Raw genomic sequence first — 20,878 nt, 5'->3', positions numbered from 1 at the left:
ATATTTTTCAAAGGTTTTGAGCATAAAGTTACTCCTAATCCCATCATATCTTTTGAATATCAGTAGAATCTGAGGGTGTCCCATTTCAATTCTGGTATTAGTTCTGCCTTTTTTAAAAAAATTTTCTCTTTTGTCTTCAATTATCTAGCCAGAGGGTTATCAATTTTATTAGTCATTCCAAAGAACCAACAATTGGTTTTGTTGTTGATCTTTTAAATTTAGTTTCTATTGTATTAATTTCTGCTTTTATTATTTCTTCTCTTTGGGGGGCTTAATTTACTGATCATGTCCTTCTTGAGATGTTTATTTAACTATTGTTTAGCCTTTCTTATCTGTTTAAGATCATAAATTTCCATATAGTATCATTTTAACTACAATCCCTCAAATTTTATGATTTTCATTGCGTTCAAAGTATTTTGTAATGTCCATTATGATATCTTCTTTAATCCATGTCTTATTTAAAGTTTATTCCTTAGTTTTGAAATATATGAGGATTTTCTAATTATCTGTTTGTTACTAATTTCTGGCTTGTTTGTCATTGTAGTACTCTGTGATTTCAATCCTTTGAATTTTGTTGATGTGGCTTTATGGCCAGTCTATGGTGACTAAAAAAAAAAATGTCCCAAGTATGTTTGAAAAGAATGTATCCTGCACTTCATGGGTCGTGTAGTGTTTGTCAACCATATTGTTCAATCTTCGGTATCCTTACTGATTTTTTTGTTTACTTCTACAAATTACAGCAAGGTGTTAAAATCTCCAACACAGATTCTAAATTTATCTATTCCCTTTATATTTCTGTAAGTGTTATTCTGATGAATTGAAAGTTTTATCAATTTTATCTTTAGTAATCTTCCATCAAGTTGATTCCAACTCATAGCGACGCCTTTGAACTATGGTAAAAAAAAAAAAAAAAAAAAAAAACTATGGTATCAGAGAATATTAAATATACAATGTACTGCCAAAAAAACAAATCTGTCTTGGAAGTAGTACAGCCAGAATGCTCCTTAGAAGAATGGCAAGACTATGTCTCACACATTTTGGACATGTTATCAGGAGGGATCCGTCCCTGGAGAAGGACATCACACTTGGTAAAGCACAGGGTTAAAAAAAAAAAAAAAAAAAAAGGAGACCCTCAACTAGATGGACTGACACAGTGGCTACAACAATGGGCTCAAGCGTAACAATGATCCTGAGGATGGCACAGGACCAGGCAGTGTTTTGTTTTGTTGTACACAGGGTCGCTCTAAGTTGGAACTGACTTGACGGCACCTAACAACAACCAGTAATGTTACTTAAGATCTTGTTTGCCCAAAATTACTATAGGTATGTGAGCATCCTTTCGATTTGTTTCAGGCAGGCTTTTTTTTTTTTTTTTCTATCTCTTTAATAATATTAATTTTCTGTAGTCTTAGATGTTTCTTTAAAACAGCTATTATGTATTTTAAATTCCAGTATTAACTTTTTAACTGGAACACTTAGTCTATTTACATACAATTACTGATGTATGGAGTTTAGATATACTATCTTACGTCCTTCAATTTTTCCTGCTTCCCCATATTATGTTCCTTTTCTCTCTCTCTGCCCTTAAAAAATTTTTTTAAAAAATTCATTCCATTATTTTTCTTCTGTTTTAAAGTTTTACTCCCTTTTTTATTTTTGAGTGGTTAATTAATACCGTTTCCCTTCTCATTTACTCCCCCTCCTGACTTATATTCTTTTAATGATTTTAATTGTGTTGAGTGTGTGCATGTGTGTGTATCTACTTGGGGGAGGGAGGACCACGTTTCTGCAGTTTCTCACTTATAGAGACTTGTCTTTTCATGTGTCATGTTACCTTAGATTGTACTTTGGATATTGCACTTGAAAATTCAAATTTTAGAAACAATTTCAGACCTCGGATATTATCCTCTAGAGAGGATTTTCTGTTTTGTTGTTGGTAAGGATCTGGCACTACTAAAAGTCTGGGATCACTTTAATAATTAAAGTTCGAGGTTTTTTTTTTTTGGTTTAAAAATTTTTTATCATGGGAATTTTCAAACATATACGAAAGTAGTAAGATCAGTATAACTCAGGTTTAACAATTATCAACATTTTGCCATTCTTGTTTCATCTATTTTCCCATTTAAAAATTTTAAAAACATATTTTAAAAAATCCTTAAGGGTTGTGGTTTTTTGAGCTACCCAGTGGTGAGGGGCTGAGCTGCTGTCTGTGGAAGGGATGCTTTACTTCAATTTCACCCTTAACCCTTGGGTACTATCGTTCAGGGTCTTCGCCTGAAGTGGGGTGTGGTTTATCACCAAAAGCATAGTTCACTCTCAACTGCTTCAAGAGACATCTGGAGTTTGCACCCTCTCCTGGATCTTGACCTGGTAATTCCTCACTACCTGGCTCTCTTTGACGCTTCAAACGTAAGCGGTGTCTGTATTTTATCCAGTTCCTTAAAGATAGTTTTAGAGGGAGAGCTTGTCTGAATTACATATTCTACAATTACTGGAAGTCTCCCTCAATGACCATGGGGAGATCTCAAGATACTGATTCAAGTCCTGTAATGACTATAGGGAGACCTGGTGGCACAGTGGTTAAGCGCCTGGCTGCTAACCGAAAGGTTGTCAGTTTGAACCCATAAGCTGCTCTGAGGGAGAACAATGTGGTAATCAAAGATTAACCCCAAAAGAATGTATTGCCATTGAGCTGATTCCAACTCATTGTGACCCAATAAGACAGAGTAGAACTGCCCCATAGAGTTTCCAAGGAGCACCTGAATTCGAACTCCTGACCCTGTGGTTACCAGCCATAGCACTTAACCACTACGCCACCAGGTTTCCTAGTAAAAATTACAGCCTTGGAAACCCTATGAGGGAAATTCTACTGTCATATAGGGTCACTATGAGTCAGAACTGACCTAATGGTAGTAGTTTTTAAAAAATGATTATAGTATTTTTTAATTTTTCTATGTAAGTTTTGGTAAAATATGTCAATTTTGTCTAAGTTTTTAAATTTATAAAGTTAATATTCTAAAAATCTCTGCTCTATATGTTCTTTGATTCATTCCTATTACTTGCGCTTTTTCTCTTCTTGATCAATCTTGAATAGAAACTAGTTTGGGCTTCGTTATTCCTATTTTGTTTTCTATTTCATTAATTTCTACTCTATTTCCTCCTATGTTGTTTGAATTTATTGTTTTTCTTTTTCTAAGTTGTATGTAGTATTTTCGAATTTTCAATATGATTTATTTGACCTATTAGTTATTTGCAACCTTTCTGTTATGCTTTTTGTTGTTGACTTCTGACAATTGCATTGAGACCAAGAAAGGTGGCCTTCATATTCTTTGAAATTTGATTTTTTAATTATTTTTATTGTTGAGAATACACAAAGCTGAACATACACTAATTCAACAATTTTTACATGTACATTTTAGTGACACTGATTAGTCTTCCAGTTATGTAAGAATTCTCACCCTTCTTCTCTGAGTTATTCCTCCGCCATTAACATAAACTCACTGTTCCCTAGGGTTCCTAACGAGTCTTTCAAGTTTCTATTGTCAGTTTAATCCCATACAGATAGATCTTAAAGAAGGACAATGCTCAAGGCAGCCATTCTTTACTAGTTAATCTAACCTATTTTTCAGCTTTAAGAAGACTTCAGGGGATGTTTTTGGTTTAAGGTTTAAACATTATCTCAGGGCAATAGTTTCAGGGGTTCATCCAGCCTCCATGGCTCCAAAAAGTCTGGAGTCCATGAGATTTTTAAATTCAGTTTTACATTTTTCCCCTTTCGATCAGGATTCTTCTATGGAATCTTTGGTCAAAATGTTCAGTAAAGGTAGCCAGGCACCACCCAGTTCTTCTGGTCTCATGGCAAAGGAGGTAGCTGCTCACAGAGGCAATTAGCCACATGTTCCATTTCTTCCACCTATTCCTGACTGTCCTTGAAATTTGACACTTTTTTTTTTTAATAGCCTAGTATGTGATCAAGAAACCCTGGTGGCATAGTGGTTAAGTGCTACAGCTGTTAACCAAGAGGTTGGCAGTTCAAATCCACCAGGCAGTCCTTGGAAACTCTATGGGGGCAGTTCTGCTCTGTTCTTCAGGGTCGCTATGAGTCAGAATCGACTTGACGGCAGTGGGTTTGGGTTTGGTTTTGGTTTAGTATGTGATCAAGAAGCCCTGGTAGCCCAAACAGTTAAGTACTGGGCTGCTAACTGAAAGTTTGGTGGTTTAAACTCACCCACTGGCTCTGTGAGACAAAGACCTGGTGATCTGCTTCCACAAAGATTACAGCAAGAGAACCCTATGGGGCAGTTTTACTATGTCACATGCAGTTGAAAATCGACTCGACAGCACCTAACAACAACATGTGATCAGTTTTCATATATTTTCCTTTTGTGTTTAAAAGAATATGCATTATTTTATATGCAGAGTTCTACATGTTTATTAGATCAAGTTTAATTTTGTTGTTCTGATATTCTCTATTCTTACTGATTCTTTTCAACTGCTTGATCTCTCAGTTACTGAAAGAGGTATATTAAAATATCTACTGTGATGGTGATCATGTCAATTTCTCCTTGATGTTTTCTAAATTTTTGCTTTATATTTTTTGAAGTTATCTCATTGGGTGTATACAAATTACAAGATGAATCAAACTTTCTATCATTCCGTAGCAATCTTGTTAAGACAGAAAATATTACTACAGTTAAAGTCTAGTCTTATAGAGCTGCAGGAGTTTCCTTTGGGGATTTCTCTGGCATATGGTTTTTCATCTTTGTGACATCAACATTTCTGTTGTCTTAGGTGCGTATCTTTAAAAAGCATATAACAGGATTTTTAAAAATCTAAGAATGATTTTTTTTTCCACAGAAGCGTTCTATCCATTTTCAATTGGATTTATTTCTACCATATTATTTAGTGCTTATTTGTCCTACCCACTTTTCCCCCTGTGCCTTTATTGTTTTTTTGTTTTACTCATTTCATGGTTGCTCCCTTAACATGTATTACTGGAATATGTATTATTTTGCTTCTTTTCTAGGTAGCCCTTCAAATTTTCAAAGTCATACTTAATCAAGTCTAAAGCTGGTCCATATTTTCACTCTCCTTCAGAATAATGCACAATCTTTGGAATTATAATTCTAATTAACTATCTTACATGTACTAGGTTTACATGAAACAGACTGACATGCAATAAGTTAATTAGGCTTTTCACCCTACACTGTGTTTTTTCTTCCCACAAATTTAGACATTTTCACTGTCTGATACTACCAATATTTCTTTAGATTTACTCAAGGGCTTACCATTTTCTTTACTTAACATTGTATCTTACATCTCAAATTTTCTTTCTGGAATAAGTTTCTTTCTCCTTGAAGTATATCTTTTAGAAATTCCTTTAAGTGAGGCAATTTTGGTGGTAAATTCTCAGCTGTTTCTCATCTGAAAATGTCTTTACCCTCATTTTTGGTTAATCCCTATAGCAAAGTAGTCTGCATCAAAAATTTTTAAAGCATATTAATAATACAGCATTTTGCAGTTGAAAGCTGAAAGCCTTATACATTCAAAGATGTGATAAGTATTATTTTTATACAGCATTTATCAAATGAATGTCTGAAGTATCTCTCATATGCATTTTTTCCACTAGATTCTCACATGATGGTGAGAAGTTTGCTAGTAAGAAATGTAGTTTATAATCCTCATTTTTTACAGGTAAATGGGGCAAATATTGTAAGATTTGTCATTCACTCCCATTATTCTTTTGGCACCTCTGGCATCTGCCATCTGCACAACCTAAGATCTGCCTCTTTAAACCTGATTCTTTTCACAAGTGTTAAAATTTCTACAGTGTTCACAATGTCCCATTAATCTTAATTTTAATTTAAAAGAATTTTTGATTAACTAGTATTCTTAATTCCTTCCAACATGTCAGGTAACAAATCTTTTTTAAGATAACTGAGTCTTTGCTAGCTCTGACACACTGCTATATAATTGATAATTTAAGCTAATATAAAAGTTCATTATTTTTTAATCATGTTCCTGAAGAATAAGTTATAAACCTGTGAATAATAGTCCAGTAAATTAACACTTCATTTATATAAAGGAGAAATGAAAAATCCTATCATGTTCAAGGCTAGAATTCTGATAAGAGTTGCTAAGTTTTTCATATATGTATATGAATAACACATACACACACAACACACACACACTTCACCAGACCACAGAACTTTGATACATAAGGTAACTGAATTTTCATATCTTTTAACAGATGAAAGGAGACGTACTCAAGAGTAGAGGAGTGGATCTTCAATTTTATTGATTCCATACTTTTATCAGGGGGGAAAGATCAGCACATTTACCCAACATACAAATATGTATAAATTACTTATGTGTACCATGTTTTGCAAGTAATAAAAATACACGAAACTGTAAAGTGAAAAAGGATGAACTATAGATATACTGAAAAGTTATACTGCCGTTGTCATTTTTAATTTCATAATGTGGCTGAAGAGCAAATACTGGCCTGTTTGATGAATTTTTATTATCTGCTGACACTTTGGTTCTCCTTTGCTCCTCAGCAACAGCAGTTCCTAGACAAGAACTTGAAGTTCCATTGGGAGACGATCCTGGGTGGCACCATGAAAGAGTGGGAAAATGAAGGCCAATAAACAGCATGTTAACGAATAAATTATTGCCATAAGCTGGGAATAAACCCTATTGGGACCAGGCAGAAATAGCTCAGTGTCTCAGAATTCCTATGTTTTTGGAAACTGCAGGTGAGCCAGAGTTGGTCCAGGGTACATGGGTGAGGAAAGACAGCGTAGGCCACATCTGTTACACCTGCATCATTAAGATTCTTTATCTTCCATCTTTGTTTCTTTGCAGGATTCTTTTTAAGCCTTTAAGGAATCTTTGTGAGAATATTTACAACTGTCACTTTACAGTTACAAAATTTTAATGAGCTAGATAACACATAAATGAACAAACCCATGAGTATACCACCGTCAATCCCTTCCACTTCTACCTCAGGTACATATGTGACATATGACAATCTGACATATGGGCTGAATGACAGCGCCAGGGTCAATCTGAACACCAAATATTGATATGATTTAATCTTTTCTTAGACTAAATTGTATAAACAGAAGTTGTAAAATTTTCTTCCTTCACTGCGATATATTACCTTGGATATTCTTTGAGATGTATGCTCCCCATTCTGGCCTCGCTGGCCTTATCAGCATAGTATATTGAAACTTCTCCTGCTTCTGGTTGGAAATGATTGAATCCAGTTCAGGGTATGTCTGGATTATACTAAATGGATAAGAAAATACTAGTAATGTATAGTTCTAATATAGTTTTAGCATTCATCTATCACTTAACGAGGAGAAGGTAAGGATTTTAAAACATACGTTACAGAGTTCTTTGGATGGGTACCTTATTTCCCTGTGCTTCAAAAATCATACTAAAACCCAACCATAATGCAGTTTCATTTTGGAATTTAGTCTAAGTCTGAGATTCCATAATCTAGTCACCCACACAAAACAATGTTAGTGAGAGGCTGATGACTAAGTAGCCTTGATTCATTCCTTCTGCAAAAATGAAGGTTCTATATAAAATTTTCCAAAGTCATGATTTGCAAAAGAAGTTACATGAGAGAAGAGAAATGCATTTATTTCTAAATATTTCTAAAATAATAAATATTTATTATTTCTAAACAAATAGTACTTAACTGAATTAAAAAAAGTGACACAAAGTTATAAAAGTCCATTTTATTTAGGTTGAAATGTATATACCATTTATTTAGTTCTAAAACAAGTTTAATACTAAGTTTAATTGCTAATATTTTGATTAATCTTCAATAACCTAGAAACAGAATAGTCTGAAGTCTTACTGTATGAGTTTAAGAAATCCAGTCTATATAGAAATGTTAATTCCCCTTGAGTTTAAAACTTTAGAATCAAAAAAACTTAGCCTATAAAAGAATTTTAATGAATTGTATAATATCCTGCAAAAGACTAATTTATAATACCTATCAGCAAAACTCAACCCCACTTTCTCCAATAATAAAAAAATGCTTTTTTAAACTGTTACTTTTTAGGTGACGTGAAACTAAGGAAAATTGGTTGTTCCTTTTAGAATCATCTTGTTTGGAAAAAAATATTCTATGCTTTACCATTTGTTGCCATGCCTTACAGAGATAGGGTCTATAGTCTATGTCTTCATTACTTGGCTGCTTAAAGGCAGAAGAAGGTCCTTCTGTTGAGTTTGACGGTTTTTGCATGATGCTTTGTGTTGATGCAAAAAGAACCAAGCGGTACTCATTCACCAGTCTCTCTAAGAACTGAGAACATTTCTTCAGAGTAGACTCCTGTAAGTTAACACTTTCTCCTCCGTTGGCACGGTCAATCCAGTAAAAAGCTGACAGGCTATCTAAAATCAAAAGGCAGAGCGAGGGGTGGCTACAAAACATACTTTCTAGTGAGTAAAGGGTGAGAAGTAACTGGGAGCTACTACTGCAGTACACCAAAAAGAATCTTCCAAGGCAAGATTTTATGATCTCTTCAGAGCTTTGGGACAGTCTATGCTCAAGGATTGTAACAAGCCGAAGCATATCAAAGTGGTGATCTGTGTCAATAAACAAGACTTCTATTTCCAGTCCACCTTCTGACTTTGGAAGTATACACCGTGCTGTTAAATGATAAAGCATTTCTGTTTTTCCTGTTCCTTCTGGACCATGAAATTCAAGAATATCACCTGTGTAAAATTTTAAAATGCCAGTCAAAATGCAGCAGCACAGTAATAGTAGGTTATAAAATGAAAAGTCTGCAAAAATGTTTAAAAATACATTTACTGTAATGTGAAAGAAAATCTAAATCCATTTGCTACATTGGATCTGTATAAACAAATACAAATAAAAAGTAAATCAATAAATGGCTAAAATGGCAAATTTTATGTTATATGTATTTCACAGCAAAACTAAAAAAAATTTTTTTAAATAGGTAAATCATTAAATTTCACCTCTGAGAAGCAACTATCTATCAATTAGCTTCAAGGGGGGAAAAAAAAGCACTAGACATCAAAAGGCTTTATCAAAAAAGTGAAAAGACAAGTTACCAAGTGGGAGACTATCTTCAGAAACCACAGATCTGGTAATACTCTAATAACCAAAATAAATATAGAACTTCAGCAACTTAACAACAAAAAGACAGATAACCCAATCATAAAATGGGCAAAGGACCCGAATAGACATTTCACCAAAAAGGATATTTGAATGGCCACCAAACACATGAAAAGATGCTCAAAGTCATTACAGAGATGCAAATCAAAACCACAGTGAGATACCATTTCACACCCACTAGGATGGAGCCCTGGTGGTTAAGAGCTACAGTTGCTAACCAAAAGGTCGGCAGTTCGAATCCACAAGTTGCTCCTTGGAAACCCTATGGGGCAGTTCTACTTTGTCCTATAGGGTCACTATGAGTCGGAATCCACTCAACGGCAATGGGTTTGGTCTTTGGTTTTAAGATGGCTAAGATTAAAAAAAAAAAACAAACAGAAAATAACAAATGTTAGCAACCTAAATGCCTATCAATGGATGAATGGGTAAACAAAATGCAGAACATACGAGGGTAGTTCAAAAAGTATTGCCACTAGGGTTCCAGTTCATACATGCACGGGTTTATTCCAAACGTGTTTAAACATGTCTCTGCGATCAGTGGATGGCTGCAGACAAGTTCTCTCAATAATACACTTGTCTTAGTCTCATCAGGGTGCCTTAAAAAAAAAAAGGATACTTTTTTGTGCCACAGAAAAATGGTTTTGAGCATAACACTAGTATCAAATTGTTAACAAAACTCAAGTGGACACCTTCCCAAACCACTGAAGCTTTCCAACAAATTTACGGGAATGCTGCCCGCCCCCCCCCCCAAACAACAGTTTTTTGATGGATCAAGCATTATAAGGAGGAAGGCTGGGAAGACCTTAAAGATGAGCCAAGAGAGGGAAGACCACTCAGGAGGTTATGGAGACTGTTTTTTGGGATTTCAAAGCAGTAATCTGGATAGATTTTCTCAAAGGACACTGCACCAAAGATATTCAGGCAGCTAACAAGACACGTGAGGAAATGCTCGCAAATACTAGCCATTAGAGAAATGCAAATCAAAACTACAATGAGATACCATCTCAACCCAACATTAACTGGCAAGAGTAAAAAAAAAGAAAACTCAGAAAATAACAAGTGTTGGAGAGGCTGCAGGGAAATCGGAACTCTTATGCACTGCTTGTGGGAATGCAAAATGGTGCAACCATTTTGGAAAACGATGGCGTTTCCTTAAAAAACTAGATATAGAAATAATACACGATCCAGCAATCCTACTCCTAGGAATATATCCTAGAGATATAAGGGCCGTCACATGAATAGACATATGCACACCCATGTTCATGGTAGCATTATTCACAATGGCAAAAAGATGGAAACAACCTAAGTGCCCATCAACAGATGGAGGATACACAAACTGTGGTGCATACACACACAACGGAATACTATGCAACGGTAAAGAACAATGGTGAACCTGCAAAACATCTCACTACGTGGATGAATCTGGAAGGCATTGTGCTGAGTGAAATAAGTCAATCACAAAAGAACAAATACTGTATGAGATGACTATTAATTATAAAAACTCATGAAAATCTTTCTACACAGGAACAATCTTTGATGGTTACTAACTAGACAGTAGATAAGTGGTAACTTTGGTGAAAAGTAATACAGTATATAATACTGGGGACATGTGCACAACTTGACCAGGGCAAAGTCACAGAAGCTTCACCAAACCAAAAAACCTAAACCCATTGCCATCAAGTCAATTCTGACTCATTGCGACACTACAGGACAGAGTAGAACTGCCCCATAGGGTTTCCAAGGAGCAGCCCATGGATTCAAACCATCAACCTTTTGGTTAGCAGACCAACACTTAACCACTGCACCACCAAGGCTCCCAAAAGAAGCTTCACGGACACATCCAAACACCTGAAAGACTGAGTTACTGTCCTGAGGACTAGGGACCATGGTCTCTGGGGACATCTAGCTCAACTGGCATAACATAGTCTCTAAAGAAAATGTTCTACATTTGACTGTGGTGAGTAGTGTCTGGGGTCTTAAAAGCTTGTAAGTGGCCATCTAAGATACATCTACTGGTCCCATCCCAGCTGGAGCAAAGAATGAAGAAAACCAAAGACACAAGGGAAAGATTGGTCCAAACGACTAATGGATCACAACTACCACAACTGAGCCTAGACCAACTAGATGGTGCGCAGTTACCACCACCGACTGCTCTGGCAGGGATCACAACAGAGGGTCCCAGACAGAGTGGGAGTAAAATACAGAACAAAAGTCAAATTCACACACACACACACACAAAAAAAAAAGAGATAGAGAAAGACCAGGCTTGCTGGTATGACAAACACTGGAGAGTATCTGAGAGTATGGCCCTCCAGATGCCCTATTAACTCAGTACTGAAGCCACTCCTGAGGTTCACTTTCAGCTGAAAGTTAGACAGGTCTATAGAGCCAACAATAACACATGTCAAGAACATGCTTTGTAGTTCAATCATGTACATGAGACTAATGGGCCCACCAACCCAAAAGCAAAGACCAAAAGGCAGGAAGGGACTGCTAAACTGGATGGATGGAAACAAGGAACCCAGGGTGGAGAAGCGGAGAGTGTTGCTACATCGCTGCAATGGCAACCAAGGTCACAAAATAATTTGTGCATTAACTGTTTAATGAGAAACTAATTTGCTCTGTAAACTTCCACCTAAAGCACAATAAAAAAAATTAAATTACATTTAAAAAAAAAAAGAAAGAAGAAGAAAAAAAAAGAACCTGAATGACAAATTTGAAAGGGACCTAGGGGGCAGAGGATGGGTCCATATGCATTCATACTTAACTTGGTGCTAGCAGAGAGATAAGAATAAAGAGCCACAGGTCTAGGGCCTTTCAACAGTCTACTAACTACCACGGCACACACCATCTCTGGTTGTTGATTACACAATATCCATTCTCTCCTTTTTCCTTAAGTATAAAAGCCCAATGTTGTTTGAAAAGACAATGTGCCCAGCTTAAAAACCATTTTTCTTAGCCTTCCCTTGCAAAGAGGGGTCATATATCCTAGTTCTAGCCAATGAGGTCTGTGGGTGATCCCTAAGTTTTGCTTCCCTGAAATTGGTGTCACTGTTTTGCCCTGCTGCACCCTCTCTGGAGGTGAAGCAGCCATCTTGAAAAAATGAGGACAAAAGGCATATACACGCTAAGGAAGTGGAGCAGGAAGACAGAAGGTACAGGACTCTAATAATGATGTGGGGCCCTGCACCAGGTAGGCACATCCTGCCTCTACGCTGCTTGTTATATGAGGAAATAAGTGTCCATCTGGTTAAACCACTAGGTTGGACTTCTGTTCCATCAAGTTGAAAGCAACCTGTAATTCAATGTTCCTCAATGTTTATTGGCATGTAAATATGGACCAATTCTTCATTGCAGTTTCTCACATGCTAGGATGTTAAAAGCCATGGCTGTCAGGCCCTAAATGCCAGTAAGTTTCCTCAGGAGAAAGAACATTACGTGCCACGGAAGAGGAGTTCAAGAAAATGAAATCATGTTAAATAGTACCAAGTGCAGCAGCAAAGTCATAAAAAAGAACAAATGGCAGGGGACAACAGGGGAAAGACCACTGAATTGGTCAAGACAGCGACATTAGAGCAGTAGTTCCTAAAACCACATTTAATGTATTATTTTATGAGTCAATTTTCAAAAACTGAGATACTCAGAAGATAGTGAAAACGCACTATAGGGGTATTCACTACTTTCAGAGTAAATCAAGCACAGAAATTGGACTGTATAAAGTTAGGGAGTACATGAGTAATTAGAGAAAATGGATAAATATGGTTTATATGTATTATTAAAAAAGCAAATAATTCAACAGTAGTTAGTAAGAGGAGAGGGATGTCACAGAGAGAGAGAGAAATACATGCTTACTTGTCAGAGGGTAATTGTTAAATATCTCTCTGGGTATTTCTGGACTTTCCAGAATAGAGAACTGATGAAAACTTTGTGAAGTGTTTTCTTGGAGAGAGGGGTATTGCTAATAAACATCTTTCAGCATAACTCAAAAGAATGAGTACTTGGAAGCACTTACCTATATGTTTTAATAAGGGTTTACTAATTCATATATTAACTAAGAAAGTCCTCAATTGGTGACATATTCGAGTGAGGATGAACTGTACTTACGACTCCCCATTTTTTTGTACATCTCATTGTTAGTAGTATGTACTAAATACCATGTTGCAGTGCATAATTTTATATGGCCAATGTGGAACAGAGAAGGCAGGACTTAATGAATTTTGAAGAGGAAAGAAATGCTAAAGAAGAAAGAAATAATGAGGAAGAGGAAGGAAAGTTGTCCAACAATTTTACAATGAAAGGATTAGCTGAAGTTTTTTCTAAACTAAATCAGGGGCTCCGGTTGCTTGAAAACATGGACCCAAATGCTGATCGCTTTACTAAAATCAATAGGCAGATTCAGGAAGAGTAAGATGTTACTGGGAAATATATGGGAAAAAAAAAGATCATACAGACAATTTTCACTAATTTCTGACTAGAAATGTCATTCCCATGGATAAATCAGATGATCCAGAACCTTCCACAAGTGAAGTTATCATCGCAAATGACAAAATGCCAATGTCATCCAAATCTTCATTGTTGGAGTAAATTTTTGATAACTTGTATATTTTATGTATGTATTAAAATAAGTTTATATGTAATGTTTATATATAAGTTTATATGTAATATTCCCAACCCCAAAGACAAACGAAAAATGGATTTATAAAGATACTGATAATAAAAGGCAATAATGACACAAACTTAAAAAAAAAAAGAAAAGGAGGTATTCAACTTACATCAGAACTGATTCACCGCGGAATCGTCAGAATGGAACACCATCATATAGGCTACCTAGATACAGATTCCTTAGCTCCTTGGTTTGGCATGAATGAAACTGAGGAAAACAAGATTAAGGTTAAGTCCTTGGTTAAGAGATCATTAGGTGGATAAAAACACTCTCCTCCTTTTTGAGATTATTAGCAAAGCAGGTGTTATGGATTGAATTGCGTTCCACAAAAAGATATATTGAAGTCCTAACCCTCTAGTCCCCCAAGTGTCTGTCAGTTTGTCATTCTGTGGGGGCTTGCATGTTGCTGTGATGCTGAAAGCTATACCACTGGTATTCAAATACCAGTAGGGTCACCCATGGTGGACAGGTTTCAGCTGAGCTTCCAGACTAAGACAAACTAGGAAGAAGGACTCGGTGGTCTACTTCTAAAAAGAATTAGCCAGCGAAAAGCAGCCTTATGAAAAGCAGCAGAACACCGTCTGACATAGTGTCAGAAGACGAGCCTCTCAGGTTGGAAGACACTCAAAATATGATTGAGGAAGAGCTGCCTCCTCAAAGTAGAGTCGACCTTAATGACATGGATGGAGTCAAGCTTTTGGGACCTTCATCTGCTGATGTGGCACCACTCAAAATGAGAAGAAACAGCTGCAAACATCCATTAATAATTGGAACCTAGAACTTACAAAGTATGAATCTATGAAAATTGGAAATCATCAAAAATGAAATGGAACACATAAAGACCGATATCCTAGGCATTACTGAGCTGAAATGGACTGGTATTGGCCATTCTGAATCAGACAATCATATGGTCTACTATGCCGGGAACAACTTGAAGAGGAATGGTGTTGCATTCATCATCAAAAAGAACATTTCAAGATCTATCCTGAAGTACAATGCTGTCAGTGATGGGATAATATCCACATGCCTACAAGGAAGACCAGTTAATACCACTATTATTCAAATTTACACATGAACCACTAGAGGCAAAGATGAAGAAATTAAAGATTTATACAAATTTCTGCAGTCTGAAATTGACTGAACATGCAATCAGGATGCATTGATAATTACTGGTGATTGGAATGCGAAAGTTGGAAACGAAGAAGGATTGGTGGCTGGAAAATAGGGCCTTGGTGATAGAAACAATGCTGGAGGTCGCATGATTGAATTCTGCAAGACCAATGACTTCTTCATTGCAAATACCTTTTTTTACCATCATAAATGGCAACTATACACATAGACCTCACCAGATGGAATACATAGGAATCAAATCTATTACATTTGTGAAAAGAGATGATGGAAAAGCTCAACATCATCAGTCAGAACAAGGCCAGGGGCTGACCGTGGATCAGACCATCAATTACTCATATGCAAGTTCAAATTGAAAAAAAAAAGAAACTGAAGAAAATTAGAAATCCACGAGAGCCAAAGTAAGACCTTGAGTAGGTCCCACCTGAATTTAGAGACCATCTCAAGAACAGATTTGATGCACTGAACACTAATGACTGAAGATCAGACAAGTTGTAGAAGGACATTACACATGAAGAAAGCAAGAGGTCATTAAAAAGACAGGAGAGAAAGAAAAGACCTAAATGAATGTCAGAAGAGACTCTGAAACTTGCTCTTCAACGTTGAGTAGCTGAAGCAAAAGGAAGACTGATGAATAAAAGAGCTGAACAGAAGATTTCAAAGGGTAGCTCGAGAAGACAAAGTAAAGTATTATGATGACATGTGCAAAGACCTCAAGATAGAAAACCAAAAGGGAAGAAAACAGCATTTCTCAAGCTGAAAGAACTGAAGAAAAAATTCGGGCCTTAAGTTGCAAATACTGAAGGATTCTACAGGGAAAATATCAAACAATGCAGGAAGCATCAAAAGCTGGTGGAAGGAACATACGGTTACTATACCAAAAAGAACTGGTCGACATTCAACCATTTCAGGAGGTAACATATGATCAAGAACTGATGGTACTGAAGGAAGAAGTGCAAGCTGCACTGAAGGCACAGGTGAAAAACATGGCTCCTGGAATTGACAGAATACCAACTGATATTTCAACAAACAGATGCAGCGCTGGAAGTGCTCACTTGTCTATGCTAAGAAATTTGGAAGACAGCTACCTGACCAACTGACTGGAAGAGATCCATATTTATACCTATTCCCAAGAAAGGTGATCCCACCAAACGTGGAAATTATCGAACAATAACATTAATATCACACAAGCAAAATTTTGCTAAAGATCATTCAAAAGTGGCTGCAGCAGTATATCGACAGAGTACTGCCGGAAATTCAGGCTGGATTTAGAAGAGGTTGTGGAATCAGGGATATCATTGCTAATTTCAGATGGATCCTGGCTGAAAGCAGAGAATAGCAGAAAAATGTTTACCTGTGTTTTATTGACTATGCTAAGGCATTCAACTGTGTGGATCATAACAAATTATGGATAACATTTCAGAGAATGGAAATTTTGGAACACTTAATTGTGTTCATGAGCAATTTGTACATGGTTCAAGAGGTTTGATCAGAACAAGGGGATACTGCATAGTTTAAAGTCAGGAAGGTATGCATCTGGGTTGTATCCTTTCACCATACCTATTCAATCTATATGCTGAGCAAATAATCCAAGAAGCTGGACTATATGAAGAATGGGGCATCAGGATTGGAGGAAGACTCATTAACAGCGTGTGTTATGCAGATGGTACAACCTTGCTTGCTGAAAGTGAAGAGGACTTGAAGCACTTACTGATGAAGATCAAAGACCACAGCCTTCAGCATGGATTACATTTCTACATAAAGAAAACAAAATCCCTCACAACTGGACCGATAAGCAACATCATGATAAACAGAGAAAAGATTGAGGCTGTCAAGGATTTCATTTTACTTGGATCCACAATCAACACCCATGGAAGCAGCAGTCAAGAAATCAAAAGATGCATTGTATTGGGCAAATCAGTTGGAAGAGACCTCTTTAAAGTATTGGAAAGCAAAGATGTCACCCTGAAGACTAAGATGTGCCTGACCCAAGCCATGGTGTTTTCAATCGCCTCATATACATGCAAAAGCTGGACAATAAATAAGGAAGACTGAAGAAGAACTGACACCTTTGAACTGTGGTATTGGCAAAGAATATTGACTATAACATGGACTGCCGAAAGAACGAACAAACCTGTCTTGGAAGAAGTACAACCAGAATGCTCCTTAGAAGTAAGGATGGTGAGACTATGTCTTACATACTTTGGACAGGGATCAGTCCCTTGAGAAGGATATCATGCTTGGTAAAGCAGAGGGTCAGCGAAAAAGAGGAAGACCCACAGTGAGATGGATTGACATAGTGGCTGCAACAATGGGCTCGAGCACAGCAACAACTGTCAGAATGATGCATAACCAGGCAGTGTTTCGTTCTGTTGTGTATAGGGTTGCTATGAGGCAGAAGTGACTCAGGGCACCTAACAACAACAACAAACCCCCCAGTACCTGTGAATGTGACCTTGTTTGGAAATAGGTTCTTTGAAGATGTTATCAGTTAATATGAAGTCATACTGGAGTAGGGGGGATTCTGATCCAATCTGAGTGTTACCCTTAAAAAAAAAGGAAAAGCGACACAGAGAGACAGACAGGGAAGACGGCCATGTGGCGACAGTTATGCTGCAACTGCACGCCAAGGATCATCTGGGGCTAGCAGAAGCCTGGAGAGGTAAGAAAGGATTTTCCCCTAGAGGCTTCAGAGAGAAACCATGGCCCTGTCAATACCCTGAATTAGGACTTTTAGCCTCCAGAGCCTTGAGAAAATCAATTTCTGTTGACTGAAGCTACCCACTTTGTGGTACTTTGTTACAAGGGTCATAGGAAACTAATATAAAGAGGTCTTTTATGACAACTGGGAAAGTCAAATCCGCAAACTTGCAAATTACTCATGAATATTATCATTAAGGTCCTTGAATTAGGTTCCCTACAAATACGTTTAATGCTGAATTGAAATCAGTTTTACTGATTTAATAAGCATTTACTGTTTAATTTTAAGAACATTATGTTTAATTTTAAGACCATTATGTTCTATCGAGGGGACATAGTCTTTTTAACTTTACTTGACATCACTGTCTCATATGTTTCTGCGAGGTGTTACAAAAAGCAGCACGCTTGTCTAGCAAAAGTATTAAATATGACAACTTGCTGTAAGAAAAACAAAATCACTATAAATTGGCATTTGACAAACTAAAGTAACTCGGAAAATCAGTATGGTTTGGCTTTGATAGTTATTCTCATAAATAGAATGCTGTAAGGAGTTTGGGTAACAGATTGTCAGAGCGAGTTTATGGGTCTGAAGATTCCTCAAACAAGGAAAAAAAAGAAAAGCCAAAAAATATGTCATCTTATACGAGCCTACTAACTGTAAAACAAATATGTTGAGTTTGCAGATTACAATCATAACAATGTTGAAGAGGTAATGAATTGGTATATGGCATTAAATAACTATTGTAATAATAAAAAAAAAACATTAAAAGTATGCTTACTACAGCATTAAAACCAAAAAGAACCAAACCTATTGCTGTTGAGTTGATTCCGACTCACAGAGACCCTACAGGACAGAGCAGAACTCCCCAATAGGGTTTTCAAGGAGCAGCTGGTAGATTCGAACTGCCGACCTTTCGGCTAGCAGTCCTAGCTCTTAACCACAGCATTGGAGACTCTTATAACCCCTAAATCTCCTATTGGTTCAACTTCAGCTACCCTATAGCAATTTCTGATAAACTACCATTGTTGATATATAATCCTTATGATCCTAGTCTTTTATTCGTTTTACTCCAATGGAGTATACGTCTAACTAGCAGCTATACAATTTATGACGGTTTTAAGTAAACTTTTTTGTTAGTGAGTAAACATGATAGCGCTTTCCAAATTTCTATACAGTAACATTCTAACGTAGAAGTTGTGCTACAGACTAATTTTTATAACAGATTATATCTCTTTATGCTAATCTTTACAGAATTGCTGAACATATCAAAATATTTAAGTAGTACTAACTTAAAGTCCAGTGGGCAGAGAAAAACAACAAACAGGAAAACAAACAGATACATACACGATTTCTTATAGTAATAAGTCCTATTACAATATATAAAATAGAGTAATGGGATACAGTGTAATTGATGAAGAATTTGGTATCTCAAAGTGAGGAGCTGCTGTACCCAAATCTAAAAATTGCGACATTAGTGTAGCAGGTAGTGAGGACGGACACTAGAAGATAACAGCAGGGAACGCTTGTTAGCCCAGGATAATGCTGCTGTTTACATATCTAGGAAGATGGATTATAGGCCTAGCCTGTGGCTCTAGAGGAAGAGATTGGGAAAAGTCAGAATACTGGTCGGTGTTGGCTGCTCTGGCCTCTTGAACTAGGGTTCAATTTAGCCAGTTTGCAAGCTGAAATGGAAGGCAAGAGAATTGGTTTTTAAAAGGTAGCCTAAGCAGAAAATAAGACTGTGGTCCCAAGTCTTTTCCAAGCAGCTCTCAACAATTCTGCACCAGGCATCTGGGGCTAGGCCAGCAGCAGAGATCAGATTAAGGATGTGGCCACCTTCCACCCAAGTCTCCAGAGAGGACTGGACAGAGCTAAGAGGCAAGGAAATAAAAGGCTTCCTACTTAAGAAACATGTCTAGGTAGGAACTTAAAAAAAAAAAAAACCAACGAACCCTGTGCCATCGAGTCAATTCCAACTCATAGAACTTAGCCCCTGGTAACCTGCAAAAGAAACTGGCTGAAAGCAAACGATCCAAAACCCTTCCAAGACTTTCAGGAAACACTATTTCTAGAGAAACTACAACTCTGGTCTTGGCCTGGAAAAACTTCTGTTGCTTAGTTCTTAATGCAAACCCTGGGCCAAGAAAGCAGGCTGCAAAAACTATATAGACCCCTACAAAGGCATATTTGCCAATGCCCACTTCACATGTGGCCATAAAGAATAATGAGCAAGTAAGAAGTTCCCAGAAGGCAAAGCTAGGGACTGCAAGGTGGGCTAACCAAGGAACTTACCTCATTGCAGGACATGGAGTTTTCACAACTCCTGCCCAGTGAGAATTAGTCATCGCTAGGGACCACTGCTATGTTTCTCATTCTTCTCCTTTCTGAACGGGACTTTTTATTGTGGTTACTCTGTTCCCATCCATTAGTGAATACTGTGTGTGATCTGTGCGTGACAGAAGTGCATAGGCACGTGATTTGTCTTTTAATTACAGGTTGCTGGATCATGAGGAACCACATCCAGATCTGATGGAAAAAAGGCACTCTGTGCATTCAGAGATACTAGAATTTGAGCTCATACAGTAATGGGACGGTACAACTGAATCCCATGGAAAGGTAGAGAGTGTCTGTACAGATGTTTTAGTGGTCAAAAGGGTAGACTGTGGCAGAGGCTATGATCCCCCCACCCCCAATAAAGTTCACATGTAGTGAAAGAAGTTTCTAGTTGTGACATGGTCATTTAGCTAAACATCCTACTTCTTTGGCTCTGCTGCAGCCACGTGTGGCCATGTCATTAGGTTCAGGCCAATGAGATATGAGTAGAAATGATGTATGCAACTCCTGGCTTATGTTCCTCCCTTTATCCTTTCTGCTGGTGCACATGAAGATGTGGTAGTAGGAGTGACAGCAGACATTCTAGACCAAAAGGTAGCAGTTTCATCTGAAGATGGTGGAGCAAAAAACAGAAGTAAAGGCAGATTTACTACATTGTTAATGAAGCATAAGCTCTGGAGCCCCTCAACTGCTTCACCCCATGTTTGCTCTGAGAAGGATCCTACCAATTTGTTTACATGGTCTTGTGTTTTCTGTAAAATTTGCAAAAGCCAAGATATTTTAATCACAATCGATTACGATCACTGTCTTTCTCTACTCCAGTTTCCCCTCTACATGGTTTCTCCTATTTAATTTTTTAAGAGTTAAAAGGTTTTATTGGGTGAGAAAAAAC

General features: G+C 37.1%; 1 protein-coding gene and 1 long non-coding RNA gene across 3 annotated transcripts in view; both read right to left on the bottom strand.

Annotated features, from left to right (window-relative positions):
* The window catches only part of LOC126064350 (uncharacterized), a 94,493-nt gene extending 86,807 nt beyond the window's left edge, over window positions 1-7,686 (bottom strand). The window contains exon 1 of the long non-coding RNA XR_007514487.1: window positions 7,166-7,686. This is a non-coding gene — a long non-coding RNA (uncharacterized LOC126064350). The remainder of the gene's footprint in view (window positions 1-7,165) is intronic.
* Window positions 7,687-7,792: 106 nt separating this feature from the next.
* Window positions 7,793-20,878, bottom strand: part of XRCC2 (X-ray repair cross complementing 2) — a 59,303-nt gene continuing 46,217 nt past the window's right edge. For both annotated transcript variants that reach the window (XM_049863361.1, XM_049863360.1), the window contains exon 3: window positions 7,793-8,736. In XM_049863361.1, the coding sequence (XP_049719318.1) occupies window positions 8,015-8,736 (722 nt within the window). In that variant the 3' untranslated portion in view covers window positions 7,793-8,014. The remainder of the gene's footprint in view (window positions 8,737-20,878) is intronic.

Source organism: Elephas maximus, chromosome 20, assembly GCF_024166365.1.
Source record: "Elephas maximus indicus isolate mEleMax1 chromosome 20, mEleMax1 primary haplotype, whole genome shotgun sequence".
NCBI classification, from domain to species: Eukaryota; Metazoa; Chordata; class Mammalia; order Proboscidea; family Elephantidae; genus Elephas; species Elephas maximus.
Note: the sequence above shows the minus strand (reverse complement) of the source record. Positions and strands in the feature narration are given on the sequence as shown.